At 43.0% G+C, this 16,558-nt stretch overlaps 1 protein-coding gene across 3 annotated transcripts in view; it reads left to right on the forward strand.

The window, feature by feature from the left end:
* The first annotated feature begins 879 nt into the window (after positions 1-879).
* The window catches only part of SYT14 (synaptotagmin 14), a 169,836-nt gene continuing 154,157 nt past the window's right edge, over positions 880-16,558 (forward strand). For 2 of the 3 annotated variants that reach the window (XM_054021277.1, XM_054021279.1), the window contains exon 1: positions 900-958. In XM_054021277.1, the coding sequence (XP_053877252.1) occupies positions 946-958 (13 nt within the window). In that variant the 5' untranslated portion in view covers positions 900-945. Of the gene's footprint in view, positions 959-16,558 lie in introns of all 3 variants that reach the window. The other variant, XM_054021278.1, reaches the window with a different exon arrangement.

The raw sequence follows: 16,558 nt of genomic DNA on the forward strand, positions 1-16,558 counted from the left end.
AGTTACTGTGGTGTATGTAAAATTGGGAATTTATTTAAATTTTAAGTCTTTTTGTTTTCTATATGCATAGTTTTTTAAACAAATAAAACTTCAAAAACCTGGACAACTGTATGGGTTTCCATTTGAAAATATACCATTTTTAACAGTAACTGTAATGTTTTTAAAATTTCAAGGATTGGGGATTGGTCCTGCTTTGAGCAGGGGGTTGGACTAAATGACCTCCTAAGGTCCCTTCCAACCCTGATAGTCTATGATTGGCTATTGATACCAGATGAGCAAAATTTCAAAATTCTGCCTATTTTGGATGGGGGAAAAATTCTGCCTTTGCTGGAAAACAAAATCAAGTAACTGTCTTTGGTAGTTGGGGAAGAATATATATGCACTTTATGCCAAATTTTAAATGGACCAAATCGTGACCCTACTGAACACTCAGGCAAAATTCCCATCACACTGTAGCGTGCTCAGGATTTGGGCCCCGATTCCTGGGCTGCGCAGCAGAAACGAGCATTGTGCCCCCTACCAGGGCCAAATCCTGCTGCCTTTGGAGTCACTGGCACAAACCCGGTTGACTTCCCTGGGCTCGGGATGAGGCCCTGGCAGGCAGCCAGGGCAGAGCAGGGGGCGGAAGAGCGCAAGGCTTAGCGCAGCAGCAGGATGGGACGCAGGCGGCCTCTGACAGCGGCAGTCGCGAACCAGGGCGGCGACGGCCGTTGGCCTCGGGACGGTGTCGACCGCCGCCGCCACCCAACTGCCGCTCTTTCGAATCTGGGCGCGCCTGTGGCTCGGGGAAAGGAGGCGGAGTCACGCGCCGCTCCACTGCCCTGGCACGCGCCATTCTCCCGCCCCTTTCAGCCCCCCCCCCCCCCGTTGCTTCTTTCTTCCAGCCTCTGCCTGTCGGTGTGTCTCCTGCGTGCGCTGCACTTGGTACGGCCCACCTGGAAGATCATGGCGATTGATGGTAAGTAGGCCAATAACGGGCTCCCCTCCTCCTGAACATCCCCCTCCCACCGGACAGCGGGCGTGGGGAGCAGGGGGCTCCCCTGGGCTGGGGAGCAGCGGGGGGAGGGGCTGACTCCCCACTCAGGTAAATAATCCCTGGCAAAGCGGGACGGTGGTACCCGGGTGGCCGGCCGGCTGAGCGGTGGGGCTGGCTGCAGCCTGTGGTGCCAGGTGTCTGTGGCTGCAGCGGGGCACTACCCCAGAGGCGGCGGGGGACGGGGGGCTGCTGTTCCCTCCCGGGCCTCTCCCCACGCTGTTGTGCCTGCGCCGAGGAGTCTCTGAGTAGGTAAATACATAATCCCGGGGGTGCCGGGCAGCTGCCCCGGGCGGGCGTTGTCGAGGTCTCCGCCTGGGGCGGGGTGAAGCCTCCCCTCGCTGCACGCTCCGCTGTCGCGGGGTGCGGGCTGTGAGAAGGCGGAGACTAGCCCTGGTTCTGAGCGCCCCCCACCGGGGTGCGGGGCTGCTCGGGCTGCGGCGGGGCAGGGGGCCGGGGCGGGGCGGCAGTGGGGTTTGGCTGGTGTCCGCGCAGAGCGGGAGATGCTGTCGGGACGCAGCCTGTGGGGGGCTGCCGCGGTTTTCAAGCCCATTGGAATGAGAGGCTCAGGTTTCAGTCACAGAGATTGTGGATCGCATCGAAACCCAGGCAGCATAAACCCCCCCCCCCATCTTCCTCCCTGGAGAGACTTCCTCAGGTGCTTTAAAACTCATTCCCCAAAGGGTGGAGTCTCCCTCTTTCTCCCTGCTGCCCAGGGAGTGAGACTTGCAGGGCTGTCTGTGTCTGCTCCAGGTGCTTTACACTCATCACTTTTTTTTTTAAAGGAGTGAGGGTCTATGGGTACTTGGGAAGGACAAGGGATGATAGACACTTGTTGGTACTGTTGGAAGATGACCATCTGTTTACAAAGGGGTGCCACTTCTGAATCAGCACAGTTTGTTTTGAAACCTCATTCAATCTTGAGAAAAATTACAAATGTAATAAAAAACTCACAAACCCCCAAACTCTAATTTCCAGTGAAAGAGACTGTAAAGGTACACTGTCAATTTAAAAACGTTTTTGTCAGAATTTTTTTCCCTTACTGTAGCTGAAAGAAGCTATAATTTAAAAAATAAATTCCAAAACTATTTATTAGTTTGGTTATTTTGTACATTTGCCAGCACTTTAGTCAGTTTCACTATCACAGGGTAGGGGCTTGGCTTCCTATAGCAGTGAAAGTTGCTTTATGCAAGCAGATTCCAGTGCCCACACAGAGTCAAGGAGGTGCTGTGTGCATGCAGGGGTTTACCTGTATGGAGTAGCTTGCAAGATAGGAACCTGAATTGTTCAGCTTCTCCCATGCTGAAAAGCCTCTTTTAAATAGCAGTGGAGCAAAAATCTCTTCTCAGATATCTTTTTTTTGGGGGGGAGGTGGAGGTGAGGGGAAGAAAGAAACCAGGATTTACTATATATTATAAAGGATGTGCTATCATTAATTGGAATCTTTTAAATTAGTCACTAAAAAAATAAATGAAGTTGACAGTGTCCTTTAAAACAGTGCCGTAACTTTTATCCCTAAAATGGAGAATCTCCTCCAAATGCATGAGAGCTTATTGGGTCTGAAGATATTTTTTATCACCCTTTGAATTCTATATTTGAAATCTATTTTTGAAAGATGAGTGGTAGAAAGAAGACTACTACTAAAAATGTTAAAAAACAAAAAAGATTCAGACTTTAAAAAGTGCTCACTACCTGCAGTGGGGGCCAGTGTTTCAAAAGAGCTCAGTTTCCACTTGGACACTTAAATAAAGTGGCCTAAAAGGGAGCTGAGTTCTTCTGAAAATCTGACACAAATCCCATTATGAAATTGAGCAGCTAAGTATTGATTTAATTCTCTTGGTCAAGGCAGGAATTGAAATGAATTTCATTACTATAGGCTGTAGCAACAGTGTAGCATCCATTCTGTTAATAAATTATAACTGTGTTTTTTTTTTTTTTTTTTTTTTTTTTTTCTTTCCAGTTTTACTGATATGTATATATAATCCCTTCTCCTCCCAAGTTTGGTTTTCTTCTTTGGTCTGCTTGTTAGCACCTTGGCTTTAGTGTTTGACAAACCCCTTTACCAGTCAACTAATCAAATTGATGTTTTTATATTGGTTAGCCTTGGTACATGCTACTGCTTTTGTCTTCCCTACTGCAAGTCCGGCTAGCAGCAGGACTTCCATCTTACAGCACTAAGATACAGAAATAACTATGTCCAAGGCATTTTCATCACATGATTAGACATAAAATATGTTCATAGAAAGTATTATAATGTTTTTAAAAAACACCATGTACTAGGTCAATATTATTACTATTTGTAACTACAGGGAATCTGCAAGGTAATAAAATTCAGCATTTAGAATAAATATCAGGTTTTTTTTAAACATTTGAAACAAAGTAATTATAGTTACATTTGAAATCTACACAAAATTAAAATAGTATTTATTAGCTCTAGTAAAGAAGTACTTTTGGTGTATTTAAAAGAATTGTAGGTATCATTTTCAATATGTCAGTCATGTTAACATACACCAGTTTACATCAGTGCTAACTGAAAAACCTAAGTTGTTTTCCTCATGTAAAACTCTTTATATTAATAGTTGTAGGGAAGAAAGCAAGTGCAATTTATTTTGATCAGTGAAATTATAGCTACATTTGTGCAGTGTGGTAATGCCTTGGTTACTGACAAAGCTTTAAAAACGAAGTATTACTTCATGAGGTGAAGTTCAGGTAGCCACATTTTCTGCTAGTAGCTACCATTATAAAACTTGCTGAGATGATTTCTCAAAATAAACATATTGTTATAAAATAATAAATCATTTAAAGTCAATATGAAGCTGAAATTCCAGTCATTGTGGGGATAGTAATTTTTAAAAAATACATTAACATTTTTTTAATATCAGGTACATAGTTTGGGTTTGGCTTGAGCAACTCCAGAAGAACCAGGAAACAGTAGAGGACAACTAGGAAAGGTACAGGCTGAAATGGGACTAAAGAATTACTTTGACAGCCTTACCTGTGGTATGTTTCCTCCCTCCTCAGACAAAACAAGTAACGCACAGTGTCAAGTGTAAGATACATTGGAGGGGTAGATGCAGGAAGCACATTGTTTAATATTTCCCCTAATAATAGAAGGTAAAGTTTCAACTAATAAAAATTTCAGACAACACAAAAATTGGAGGAGTGGCAAACACAATCAATGATAGTATCAAATGAAAAAGTGACTGAGAGATTGGAAGAGTGGGCTCCGTAAGAGGGAAAACTGAAAGTGAAATGGAGCAGTAAGTCACCAAAAGTAGCCGTTGAAAGGAATGCGTCATACTAACTCCACTCTGTTACTCTATTCGGGCTGCTTTCCCACAGCTCCCTGGGATTTGGGGCTCTGTGGGATTTCAGGCAGTGTGCTGGGATGGGGGGAGAGAGAGCGCCACTGAGGAGCTGTTCTTTGTAGCAATGCTTCTTTCATATTCACACAGTATAAGTTAATGTTGCTTATACTGTAGCAGCATTAATTTCACTGTCACACCTGCACTGCCTTCCCCCTTGGAGAAAGGGCTAAGCTCAGACATTTGCTAAAGAGCTTTGGTGAAACAGGACCCAGTTGAAAAGCCAATGATAACATCTCTTTAGCCATGCTACATGAAGGATGGAGGAAAAAGTACAGGGACAGAATGGATGCTTTATGATCTGAGATGATGCATTTGGATAGCTCTGTAAATCCTCTACTTCTGCCTCGTTTCTGGGCTTCCCTTCTTGTTCACTCTCTAAAGTTGTACACCTGATTTCTTCAAGGTGAGAATGCAGTTAGAAATGAGTTAAAACTCATTGAGTTCTTGAATTTATACTCACTCTTGCAGGTTTTGCTGGGAGGAGTGGAGATCGTTTAATATTAATAATTATGAAGGAATACTATGCAACATGAAAAGGAAGTAAATAGCACAGATTCAAATTGGGGGATGATTGGTTGGAAACCAGTAAGTTTGAAAAACATCTTTTGTAGGACAGTGGATAGTGAATCTAGTAGAGAAATAGCAAACTCAATCTGAGCTTGCAGTGCAGTGCTGTTACAAAATACTAACCAAATAATCGTGTGCCTTGCATGGTGTCAAGTATCAGGGGGTAGCCGTGTTAGTCTGTATCTACAAAAACAACAAGGAGTCTGGTGGCACCTTAAAGACTAACAGATTTATTTCCATGGGTCCATATGATGAAGATGTCATCAATGTAGCGCAAGTAGAGGAGGGGCACTAGGGGACGAGAGCTGAGGAAGCGTTGTTCTAAGTCAGCCATAAAAATGTTGGCATACTGTTGTGGGGCCATGCGGTCGAAATGACAGACTGGACCTCTACATAGAGTGTTTCCGCAGACGTGCACAGGCTGAAATTGTGGACAAACAACATCACTTGTCCCATAACCTCAGCCGTACAGAACGCAATGCCATCCACAGCCTCAGAAACAACTCTGACGTTATCATCAAAGGGGCTGACAAAGGAAGTGCTGTAGTCATAATGAACAGGTCAGATTATGAACAGGAGGCTGCCAGGCAACTCTCCAAGACCACATTCTACAGGCCACTATCCTCTGATTCCACTGAGGAATACCAAAAGAAACTACACCATCTGCTCAAGAAACTCCCAGCTACAGTACGGGAACAAATCTACATGGACACACCCCCAGAACCCCGACCAGGGGTATTCTATCTGCTACCCAAGATCCATAAACCCGGAAACCCTGGACGGCCCATCATCTCAGGCATTGGCACTCTGACAGCAGGATTATCTGGCTATTTGGACTCTCTCCTCAGACCCTATGCTACCAGCACTCCCAGCTATCTTCGAGACACCACCGACTTCCTGAGGAAACTACAATGCATTGATGTTCTTCCTGAAAACACCATCCTGGCCACCATGGATGTAGAAGCACTTTATACCAATATTCCACATGAGGATGGACTACAAGCTGTCAGGAACAGTATCGCTGATGAGGCCACAGCAAGCCTGGTGGCTGAGCTTTGTGACTTTGTCCTCACCCACAACCACTTCAGATTTGGGGACAACTTATACCTTCAAGTCAGTGGCACTGCTATGGGTACCCGCATGGCCCCACAGTATGCCAACATTTTTATGGCTGACTTAGAACAACGCTTCCTCAGCTCTCGTCCCCTAGTGCCCCTCCTCTACTTGCGCTACATTGATGACATCTTCATCATATGGACCCATGGAAATAAATCTGTTAGTCTTTAAGGTGCCACCAGACTCCTTGTTGTTTTAACCAAATAATAGTATTTTTCTTTGACATAAGGAGCCAGATGGATAATAGTGCTTCTTTGCATAGCTTTGATGAGACTATACTTGGATTATTATGTCCAGTTGTGCTCCCCATAAACTAGGAAGGATAAATGTAAAACTAGAGTAAGAACAACAAATTTGGTTCAAGGGCATATGAGGAAGTGCTTAGAGGTAAATATGCTTACTCTAAAAGAAGGCTTGGACAGGTTACACTTTACAGTTTCATGTATGTCTTCAGTGTAACAGTATAAATTAGGAAGGAATAAATCAATTACTGATGATGGCAGGACGAGGACAAATGTCCTGAAGGTAAGGAAGGAAAAGTTTAGGCTGGGCATTAAGAAAATGTTATTAACAGTAAGGAGCAGTCTGTCAGGGATCTAGCTTACCATGGGAGATAGTTGAATTTCCATATTTGTCAATACTTAAGAACAGGTTAGACTACATATACTGGCCCTTTCCTACACTCTGGTTTTTCTTCAAATCTCCCATCATTGCTGTGGAATTGGTTTTAGCTCCACTGGTGCTAGCAATAGTTGGAGTACTAACATAGATCAGATGCCCACGTTACCACCCTGCAGGGTTGGATGACAACGTGTTAAAAAAGTTAGGAGCCATTCTGTATTAGTGATACCAGTTACAGAGCTGCATGAATACAACAACATGAGTGCCACAAAAAGAGATTTGCAGAAAAATCTTAGTGTAGCTGAAACCTAATGGGAATGATATAGAGAATAGTTCTGCAATATGCAAGAGATTAATTGGGTTATTCAAGTAGTCTCTTCTGACCCTAATGTTTAGGATTCTATGGGAAGCAGAGGCTTTCATACATTAGAAAGCAGTTGGCACAATAAGCTACTATTGGATACAAGAGTTGGAAGAGAAGAACTGAATTGTGTAGTAGATTACCAAGTTTATAAAAATATCAAACAAATATCAGCAAATGGTGAACAATATAGTGATAGCCAAAAAAACTACACCTCTATCTAGATAAAACGCGACCTGATATAACATTAATTTGAATATAACGCGGTAAAGCAGTGCTCTGGGGGAGCGGGGCTGTGCTCTCCGATGGATCAAAGCAAGTTCGATATAACGTGGTTTCACCTTTAATGCGGTAAGATTTTTTTTTTTTTGGCTCCCGAGGGCAGTGTTACATCGGGGTAGAGGTGTACATTAAAATAAAATTGCAGTTTCAAGTCAACCGTTGATAAGATGAAATGAAGACAGAAGAAGAAAGTGTGGATCCTTAAATTAATAAGCAGTAATAATTTTTAAATATATACTGTTAGCATTAGAGGCAAAGACTTCTGTTGCTAAGGATAACTAATGAGTTCAATACCAAGCCCCTTGTCAGTTGCTTCTTTTACTTTCTGAATCTTTCACCTTCATAGGCTGAAATTTTCCAGGCTTATTTTCAGCCCCAAAGGGGTTTTGTTTTTTATTTGAGCAAAAACAGTTCAGCTGATTTTACTAAAAGAGTAAATCAATCATGCTTTCCCATAATAAAAGAAAATCTTGTCATGTTTTTCACAGCTTTGTAGCCAAAATGGTTGGAAACCACTGAAATTGGCATTTGAGTAATTCTCTGTAAAAAGAAATGCCTTTTGTGAGTTCTTGTAAACTTTTTTTTTATTTGATGGATTTATTACCCCTTGAACATTTTGCACTGTTTTTTTTCCCTAAATCCATAAAAGGGATACCAGAGGAATGCTTAGCTTCTTTACACCTTCGATATTTTTTTCATATAAATGTTTGGGAGGGCTTTTGTGTTGTATATGAAGTTTGCAGGAGGGCACATTTCTCTGAGATATTTACAAATGCAAACTCTAGATTTACTTGCTTGTGTATTGGATATTTTGCATCTGTACATTTTTTTTAAATCCAGCATCAAAGTCTTCCTTGTGCAGTTAAGGGGATGAAGTGGTTTGGTCTGAAGTAAGCTTTGGAGGCCTATAGAAACCTGAAGATTTTCACTATTGTTGTTTTGTTTTAGATTTAATATGTAGTATATGTTGTGTAAGTATGGCTTACTGTAGTTTTTGTATAATGGTATTTCCTTGATTGTCTGCCATTCCCAGTCCATGCATTCATATGGTCCACAAGTGAAGTGAAGTTATATATTGTAGGTGATGGTTTGTAAGATAGAACTTAAATTATTAAAATACATCCCTCAGAGAGAAGAAAATTTATCATATAAAAAGTCTGTCAGGAAAGATATATTAGTTCATTATGACATGTATAACCAAGGATGTAGAAGAAATTGTATGATATATTGTACTTTGAGCAATAGCTTTTGGCCGTATAACTAAAGGCTATTGTAATGCATACACACAGAACTAAGGTTGTGCATACAACATGAAGAGTGACGTTTCCTGACTTTCTTTTTTCAAAATCAAGTCTATTATAAAGTTTCAACTAAATCTATCTGAATGAGCTAAAACTTGGTCATATGATGCAGAGTTTACAGGATAGGAATGAAGAGATTTTAAAAATTGATAAAATTCAACTGTCCTGTCTCCTGTGACTTTATTTGGACAGTTTTCTACTTTATGATGTAGTCAGAACTGTGAATACAAACACAGATTTGTGGTAGAAATCTAGATTTTAAATTTAAAATGACAAGAGAGATGATTATATTCCATCAGCCATGTTTCAGCTACCTCCTCTTATGCTGGATTCAACATGTGATCTTTATATTTGGGATCAGTCATGTTGGCTAAATAATGGAAAGGTTCCATAGCTTCTCTTAATCATGTTTTGATTTTGTTCTTGTGTGGTTCCAGTTCTTTTATTAGTTAGATCAAGCCAAATTTCTAACAGCATTTCAGCAATAGTGTCACCAGCCTGTAATCTGGGTGGGGTAGAAAGGGATAATTTAAAATTGTTGGAAACAGAGTAATTTTATTTTAAAAATTACTGAAAAATTTAATCTAGAGAAACAAGAAGTGGTAGATCAGCTCTTTTCTCTTACTGACAAATCAGGGAAACCCAAAATCAAAAGATAAGCTAATGAATAACCTGTATTGATCATTCTGACTCATAGGCCTGGTCTACACTACGACTTTAATTCGGATTTATCAGCTTTAATTCGAATTTACCCTGTAACCGTCCACACAACGACGCTATTTATTTTGATGTAAATGGCCCTTTAAATCGATTTCTGTACTCCACCCCGACGAGCGGAGTAGCGCCAAAATCGATATTGTCATTTCGAATTAGGGTTAGTGTGGCCGCAATTCGATGGTATTGGCCTCCGGGAGCTATCCCACAGTGCATCATTGTGACCGCTCTGGACAGCAATCTAAACTCGGATGCACTGGCCAGGTAGACAGGAAAAGCCCCGCGAACATTTGAATTTCATTTCCTGTTTGCCCAGCGTGGAGAGCACGGGTGACCACAGATAGCTCATCAGCACAGGTAACCATGCAGGCTGATAATCGAAAAAGAGCACCAGCATGGACCGTGAGGGAGGTACTGGATCTGATCGCTGTATGGGGAGAGGATTCAGTGCTTGCAGAACTTCGTTCTAAAAGACGAAATGCAAAAACTTTTGAAAAAATCTCCAAGGGCATGATGGAGAGAGGCCACAATAGGGACTCTGAGCAGTGCCGCGTGAAAGTCAAGGAGCTCAGACAAGCCTATCAAAAAACAAAGGAGGCAAACGGTCGCTCCGGGTCAGAGCCGCGGACATGCCGCTTCTACGCTGAGCTGCATGCAATTCTAGGGGGGGCTGCCACCACTACCCCACCTGTGATCGTGGATTCTGGGTCAGGGATAGTCTCATCAGCGACGCCTGAGGATTCTGCCGATGGGGGAGAGGAGGAGGAGGAGGATGAGGATGAGCTTGCAGAGAGCACACAGCACTCCATTCTCCCCAACAGCCAGGATCTTTTTATCACCCTGACTGAAGTACCCTCCCAAGCCAGTACCCAAGACTCTGACCCCATGGAAGGGACCTCAGGTGAGTTTACCTTTTAAAATATAAAACTTGTTTTAAAAGCAAACGGTTTTTAATGATTACTTTGCCCTGAGGACTTGGGATGCATTTGCGGTCAGTTCAGCTACTGGAAAAGTCTGTTAACGTGTCTGGGGATGGAGCGGAAATCCTCCAGGGACATCTCCATGAAGCTCTCCTGGAGGTACTCCGAAAGCCTTGCCAGAAGGTTTCTGGGCAGTGCATCCTTATTCCCTCCTCCATGGTAGGACACTTGACCACGCCATGCTTGCAGCAAGTAATCTGGTATCATTGCCTGACAAAGCCTGGCAGCGTATGGTCCCGGTGTTTGCTGGCATTCAAGCAACATCCGTTCTTTATCTTGTTGTGTAATCCTCAGGAGAGTGATATCACTCCTGGTAACCTGGTTGAAATACGGGAACTTAATTAAGGGGACAGAGGTGGCCGTTCCTACTGGGCTGTTTGCCTGTGGCGGAAAATAAATCCTTCCCTGCAGTTAGCCAAGCGCAGATGGGAAATTGGCCCTGAGTTTTTCGCGTTTGGCTAGCAGGGATCTTCCCTGTTACCAGCCACGCGGTGGGGGGAGGGCTACCGTGATCATCCCAGAGAATTCATGGCGGGAGGGGGGCGGCGGCGGGGGGTGGTGGTTAGTTTGGTGCCTGCAGGGATCTTCCCTGATACCAGCCACGCGGTGGGGGGGGGAGGGGTAAAGCGATCATCCCAGAGAATTCATGGCGAGAGGGGGGGTGGTTAGTTTGTTTTCTGCTGCTGAATGTTAACAGAAAAACCGCAGCACTCTACAGGCTATGCTTGGTATGTGGGAAAGGAGGGCGCAGAAGCTGTAAAACAATGGCTTACCATGGCCGCATGCAAGCCGAATTCTGTTGCCCAGACCTGTGCTCTCTAGCAGCAAAGCCACAGGCACTCAGCATTAAGAGGCAAAATGCGACCTTGCACAGAAATCATATGTGCTATGTAATGTGAATGGTGTTGGTCACCGTGAAAGAGTATAAGCATTGTTCTGCAAAATGTATCTTTTTAAACAATTCTCTCTTTTTTCCCCTCCCTACAGCAGCTGCAAATTCCTCAAGCCTCCCTCCTCCATCCCGAAGGTTATCACAGATAAGGCATCGTAAGAAGAGACCGCAAGACGAGATGTTTTCTGAAATTATGGAATCCAGCCGCAGTGACAGAGCTCATCTGAATGAGTGGAAGGAAACAGTTTCAAAGTATAGGAAAGAAGCCAGTGAACGTGAGGACATGAGGGACCAACGTGAGGACAGGAGGGACCAACGTGAGGAGAGGAGAGACGCTCGAGATGAGAGGTGGCGGCAGGAAGACCAGAGGAGGCAGGATGCAACGCTGGGGCTGCTGCGTGAGCAAACAGACATGCTCCGGCGTCTGGTGGAGCTTCAGGAACGGATGCTGGAAAACAGACTGCCGCTTCAGCCCCTGTTCCACCCTCCCCCCTCCCCATGTTCCGTATCCTCCTCACCCAGACGTGTAAGAACATGGGGGGGGGGAGGCTCCGTACACCTTCCCATTCCACCCCAGTAGACAGCCCAAGCAAAAGGCTGTCATTTTTTTAACCTTTTCTTTGTGGCTTTTTCCTTCCCAACAATCCTCCTCCCAAATACCACCCGGGTTCCCTCCCTCTTTTTCTAATCTATTAATAAAGAATAAATGATTTTTTAAATGATAGTGACTTTATTTGGTTTGAAAGAAAGCTGGGGGAAGGGGGAGGGTGGGTTCCTTACAGAAAATCAGTCAATAAAGGGGGTGGGTTTTCATGAAGGAGAAACAAACAGATATTTCACACTGTAGCCTGGCCAGTCATGAAACTGTTTTTTAAAGCTTCTCTGATGCACAGCGCTTCCTGGTGTGCTCTTCTAATCGCCCTGGTGTCTGGCTGCGCGTAATCAGCAGCCAGGCGATTTGCCTCAGCCTCCCACCCCGCCATAAAGGTCTCCCCCTTACTTTCACAGAGATTGTGGAGCACACAGCAAGCAGAAATAACAATGGGGAGATTTCTTTGGCTGAGGTCAGAGCGAGTCAATAATGATCGCCAGCGACCTTTTAAACGGCCAAATGCACATTCTACCACCATTCTGCACTTGCTTAGCCTGTAGTTAAACAGCTCCTGACTCCTGTCCAGGCTGCCTGTGTACGGCTTCATGAGCCATGGCATTAAGGGGTAGGCTGGGTCCCCAAGAATAACTATTGGCATTTCAACATCCCCAACGGTTATTTTCTGGTCCGGAAAGTAAGTCCCTTGCTGCAGCCCTTTAAACAGAGTAGTGTTCCTGAAAACGCGAGCGTCATGAACCCTTCCCGCCCAGCCCGCGTTGATGTTAGTGAAACGTCCCTTGTGATCCACAAGTGCTTGCAGCACCATTGAAAAGTACCCCTTGCGGTTTATGTATTCGGTGGCTTGGTGCTCCGGTGCCAAGATAGGGATATGGGTTCCGTCTATCGCCCCACCACAGTTAGGGAATCCCATTGCAGCAAAACCATCCACTATGGCCTGCACATCTCCCAGAGTCACTAACTTTCGTAGCAGCACCTGAGTGATTGCTTTGGCTACTTGCATCACAGCAGCCCCCACAGTAGATTTGCCCACTCCAAACTGATTCCCGACTGACCGGTAGCTGTCTGGCGTTGCAAGCTTCCACAGGGCTATCGCCACGCGCTTCTCAACTGTGAGGGCTGCTCTCATCTTGGTATTCTGGCGTTTCAGGGCAGGGGACAGCAAGTCACAAAGTTCCATGAAAGTGCCCTTACGCATGCGAAAGTTCCGCAGCCACTGGGAATTGTCCCAGACCTGCAACACTATGCGGTCCCACCAGTCTGTGCTTGTTTCCCTTGTCCAGAATCGGCGTTCCATGGATAGAATCTGCCCCATTAACAACATGATCTCCAAAGCACCGGGGCCCGTGGTTTCACAGAATTCTGTATCCGTGTCCGTGTCCATTTCCATGTCAATGTCCTCATCATGCTTGTTGCTGTGCTGCCGCCGCCGCTGCCTCCTCGCCTCGTTTTTCTGGTCCTGGCTGAGCATAAACTCCACGAGAACGCGCGAGGTGTTTACAATGTTCATGACTGCTGTCTTGAGCTCAGCGGGCTCCATGCTTGCCGTGGTATGGAGTCTGCAGTGTTCACCCAACCAGGAAAAAAGGCGCGAAAATGGTTGTCTGCCGTCCGTTGCTTTCATTCAGGGAGGGAGGAGGGAGGGAGGAGGTGAGGCTGTGCCCAGAACCACCTGCGACGATGTTTTTTGTCCCATCAGGCACTGGGATCTTAACCCACAATCCCAATGGGCGTGGGAGACTGCGGGAACTATGGGATAGCTATGGGATAGCTACCCACAGTGCAACGGTGCAGAAATCGACGCTAGCCCCGGTACTTGGACGCACACCACCGAATTAATGTGCTTAGTGTGGCCGCATACATTTCGACTTTATACAACCTGTTTTTCAAATCCGAATTATATAAATTCGGATTAATCCCGTAGTGTAGACATACCCATAGACTCTAACTCCCACTATTTTATTGAAAGGGTTTTTTTTACATACCTTAAGGGACACCAGGATTAAAACCAAGCAAAATCAGAATTATTAACCATGGATATTTTATTATTGAAGAAAGTAAAAGAAAATGTTAATACAACACAAATGATGAATTGGCTACTTCCATTACAATCTATTCTGTCTGTCTATAGAGAGCTTTTACAGATATAATACCTTTGAGAGTGGACCACCACTGGGGATGCTCTTCATTTGATAAGTTAAAACCAAAGTATATTGTTTTCCAAAATTATTATGAACGCAGTCTTAGTATCTTACTAGATACTTAGAAGCTGTTTCTGTATGGACATAATAATTAATTTAAGGGTAGATAGAACTTGTCTTGTTATTAATAATCAGCTAGTTTATAAGTGGGCAAAGTAAGCAATCTTAACTCAATCCTATGAAACTGAAGGAGGGGTTCAAATCAGTGATTTAGAGCAGAAGCCATTTAAAGAGTTGTCTTGAGACAGGGCAATTGACCAATATTAAGAATGTTAGATCCAGTTAAATCCCTCTTTTCCTTTATTTCCAATATTAAACCCTTGACTCCTCTCCAGGTGTATGTGGTCTAACCATTTGATGATTAACAGGAGCAACTATTAATGTTTTAATTTATAACAGCATTTTCATATCTCAATAAAATCATTACAAGAGTTTTAAATCTAATATCTTGGCAGTGTCTTAGTTAACAAGATTTCACCAATCCATGTTGAAATCTTGGGGAAGCTATCCTTTTTCCCCCCTTCTCCCCCCCTTGAGTCTTCTCTGGTTTTCCTTAGCTTTTGTGGCAGCTTGATTAGCTTTTGTGGCAGCTTGATTATAGAGATGGGACGGATAAGTTGATGAATGCTTGCTGTTTAAGTAGGGTAGCACAGGGTTTGTGTGTGTATGTGGGGGTGCTCACTTCTGAGGTTTTTTAAATATTTTTCCTTTTTGTTTCCATGAAGTTAGGCAGACATCTTTTTCAGGCTTGTTTAGATTCAAAGTTGGTTGCTGTCATCTTTTCATTGGCTTCCTGCCATTGGGGTTGGCTTAGGTGCTACCTCCAGCTTCTGAATATGCAGCCAGATATTTGTCTCTTCACCCAAGGTCCTTAGAGTTACAGTCTATCTGGTATAGCAATAAAATGTCTCGGGTATTTTGTAAAAAGCATAAATTTCAATAACCAATATATCCTTTAAACATTGAACAAAAGAAAATAGTATAAAAGTTAAAGCAAGGTAATGTTTAAAATGCAACTTTTCTTAGTTTGTATAACACTCATGGTTTTATGGCTAAGGTACGATAATCTTCTGAGGCGATTTGCTTGTTCTTGGGAGACAGAAAGCAGAAACCTCTTGCAATTTCTTTAGCCAGCCTGAAATTTTTATAACATAATTAACTTAAATATACCACAGATATTTTTGTATTTTCAAGCATTCTGGTTATAATACATTTGTAGCTGTATCTTAATATTCAGTAAAGACGCAGACAAACTTGTAATAACCTAACAAAAACAAAAAAATAGTTTTATTAATATAATTTTGCATCAATTTTGAGGTCTCTCCCTCACATCTATGAAGTCCTGTAAATTCTTCATTTTAAAAAATAGATTTAGTGACTTTCTAGAGTTTCTTGTATAAAATATGTTTTGTCCTACTTGTGCTAAGTGCAGATTTCAGCATACTTACGGTAGTTGGCTGTACAGACAGTTTTCCTCAGTTCTGCTCAATTTAATTGAGAAGTTGGGACATCAGTCCTCCAGTTTCATCCAGTCAACCAGGCGAGTGATGGTGGTTTTTACACTAATGCTTTTGAACTGTGTTAGTTGATGCTTTATTCTCAACAAGCATCAAGTAGTGTGTTGAATATCAGTATGTTGCTTTAGCATGATTTCAGCTCTCATCTTTCTCAATTTATTTTCATTTTCTGAAAATTGGTGAAGACCTCTTTGTTTAACTTTTTTCTGGATGAGATTTTCAGCAATTTGGACACAGTATTCTGTTTTTTTATTTTCATGTGTAGAATCAATAGCATTAAACAAGAATACATTTCCTTGACTAGATGTTTGTAATAATTGAGTGACTTCTCATTTTCAACCAACCATCTAATGTCAGTGTTGATTCTTTTAGCTCTTTCCATAACTTTCTTTCTTCACTAGTAAGTTGAAATCTATCTGGAGGAGTGTATCTAGGGAGAAGTATTTCCGCCTCTCTTTAAATGTCTTATTTGTACTCCATTGAAGGTGCATCCGAAGAAGTGGGCAGTAGCCCACGAAAGCTTATGCGCTAATAAATTTGTTAGTCTCTAAGGTGCCACAAGTACTCCTGTTCTTTTTGCAGATACAGACTAACACGACTGCTACTCTGAAACCTGTCATAAATGTTTGACAATCTTAACGAGTTCAGGTTTGAGCCTTTATGCCATAAAAACAGCCAAATCTCTCATTATTCTTCATCAGTTTTTTGCGTGTCAAGGACAAAAATACTGTTCCTAAACGAAGCTGATGTTGAAAAGCTGCTAGAAAACGTTGAACAGGGACTTAAATGATCATTCTAGCTACTTTTTGATAACGGTGATGACCGTGAAAAAAACTTACTTGCAGGATCATCAAACTCATCAATATTCTATCTTTCCCATTCAGTAGATGAAGTTTCAGTCAATGGCACATTTGGGTTTGATGAATCAGAAGAAATAGATTTTCTGCACTTTAAGATGAGCATGGCCCTTTCTAATTTGCTACTTAACAATTCTT

The sequence above is a fragment of the Malaclemys terrapin genome, chromosome 3 (genome assembly GCF_027887155.1).
Source record: "Malaclemys terrapin pileata isolate rMalTer1 chromosome 3, rMalTer1.hap1, whole genome shotgun sequence".
NCBI classification, from domain to species: Eukaryota; Metazoa; Chordata; order Testudines; family Emydidae; genus Malaclemys; species Malaclemys terrapin.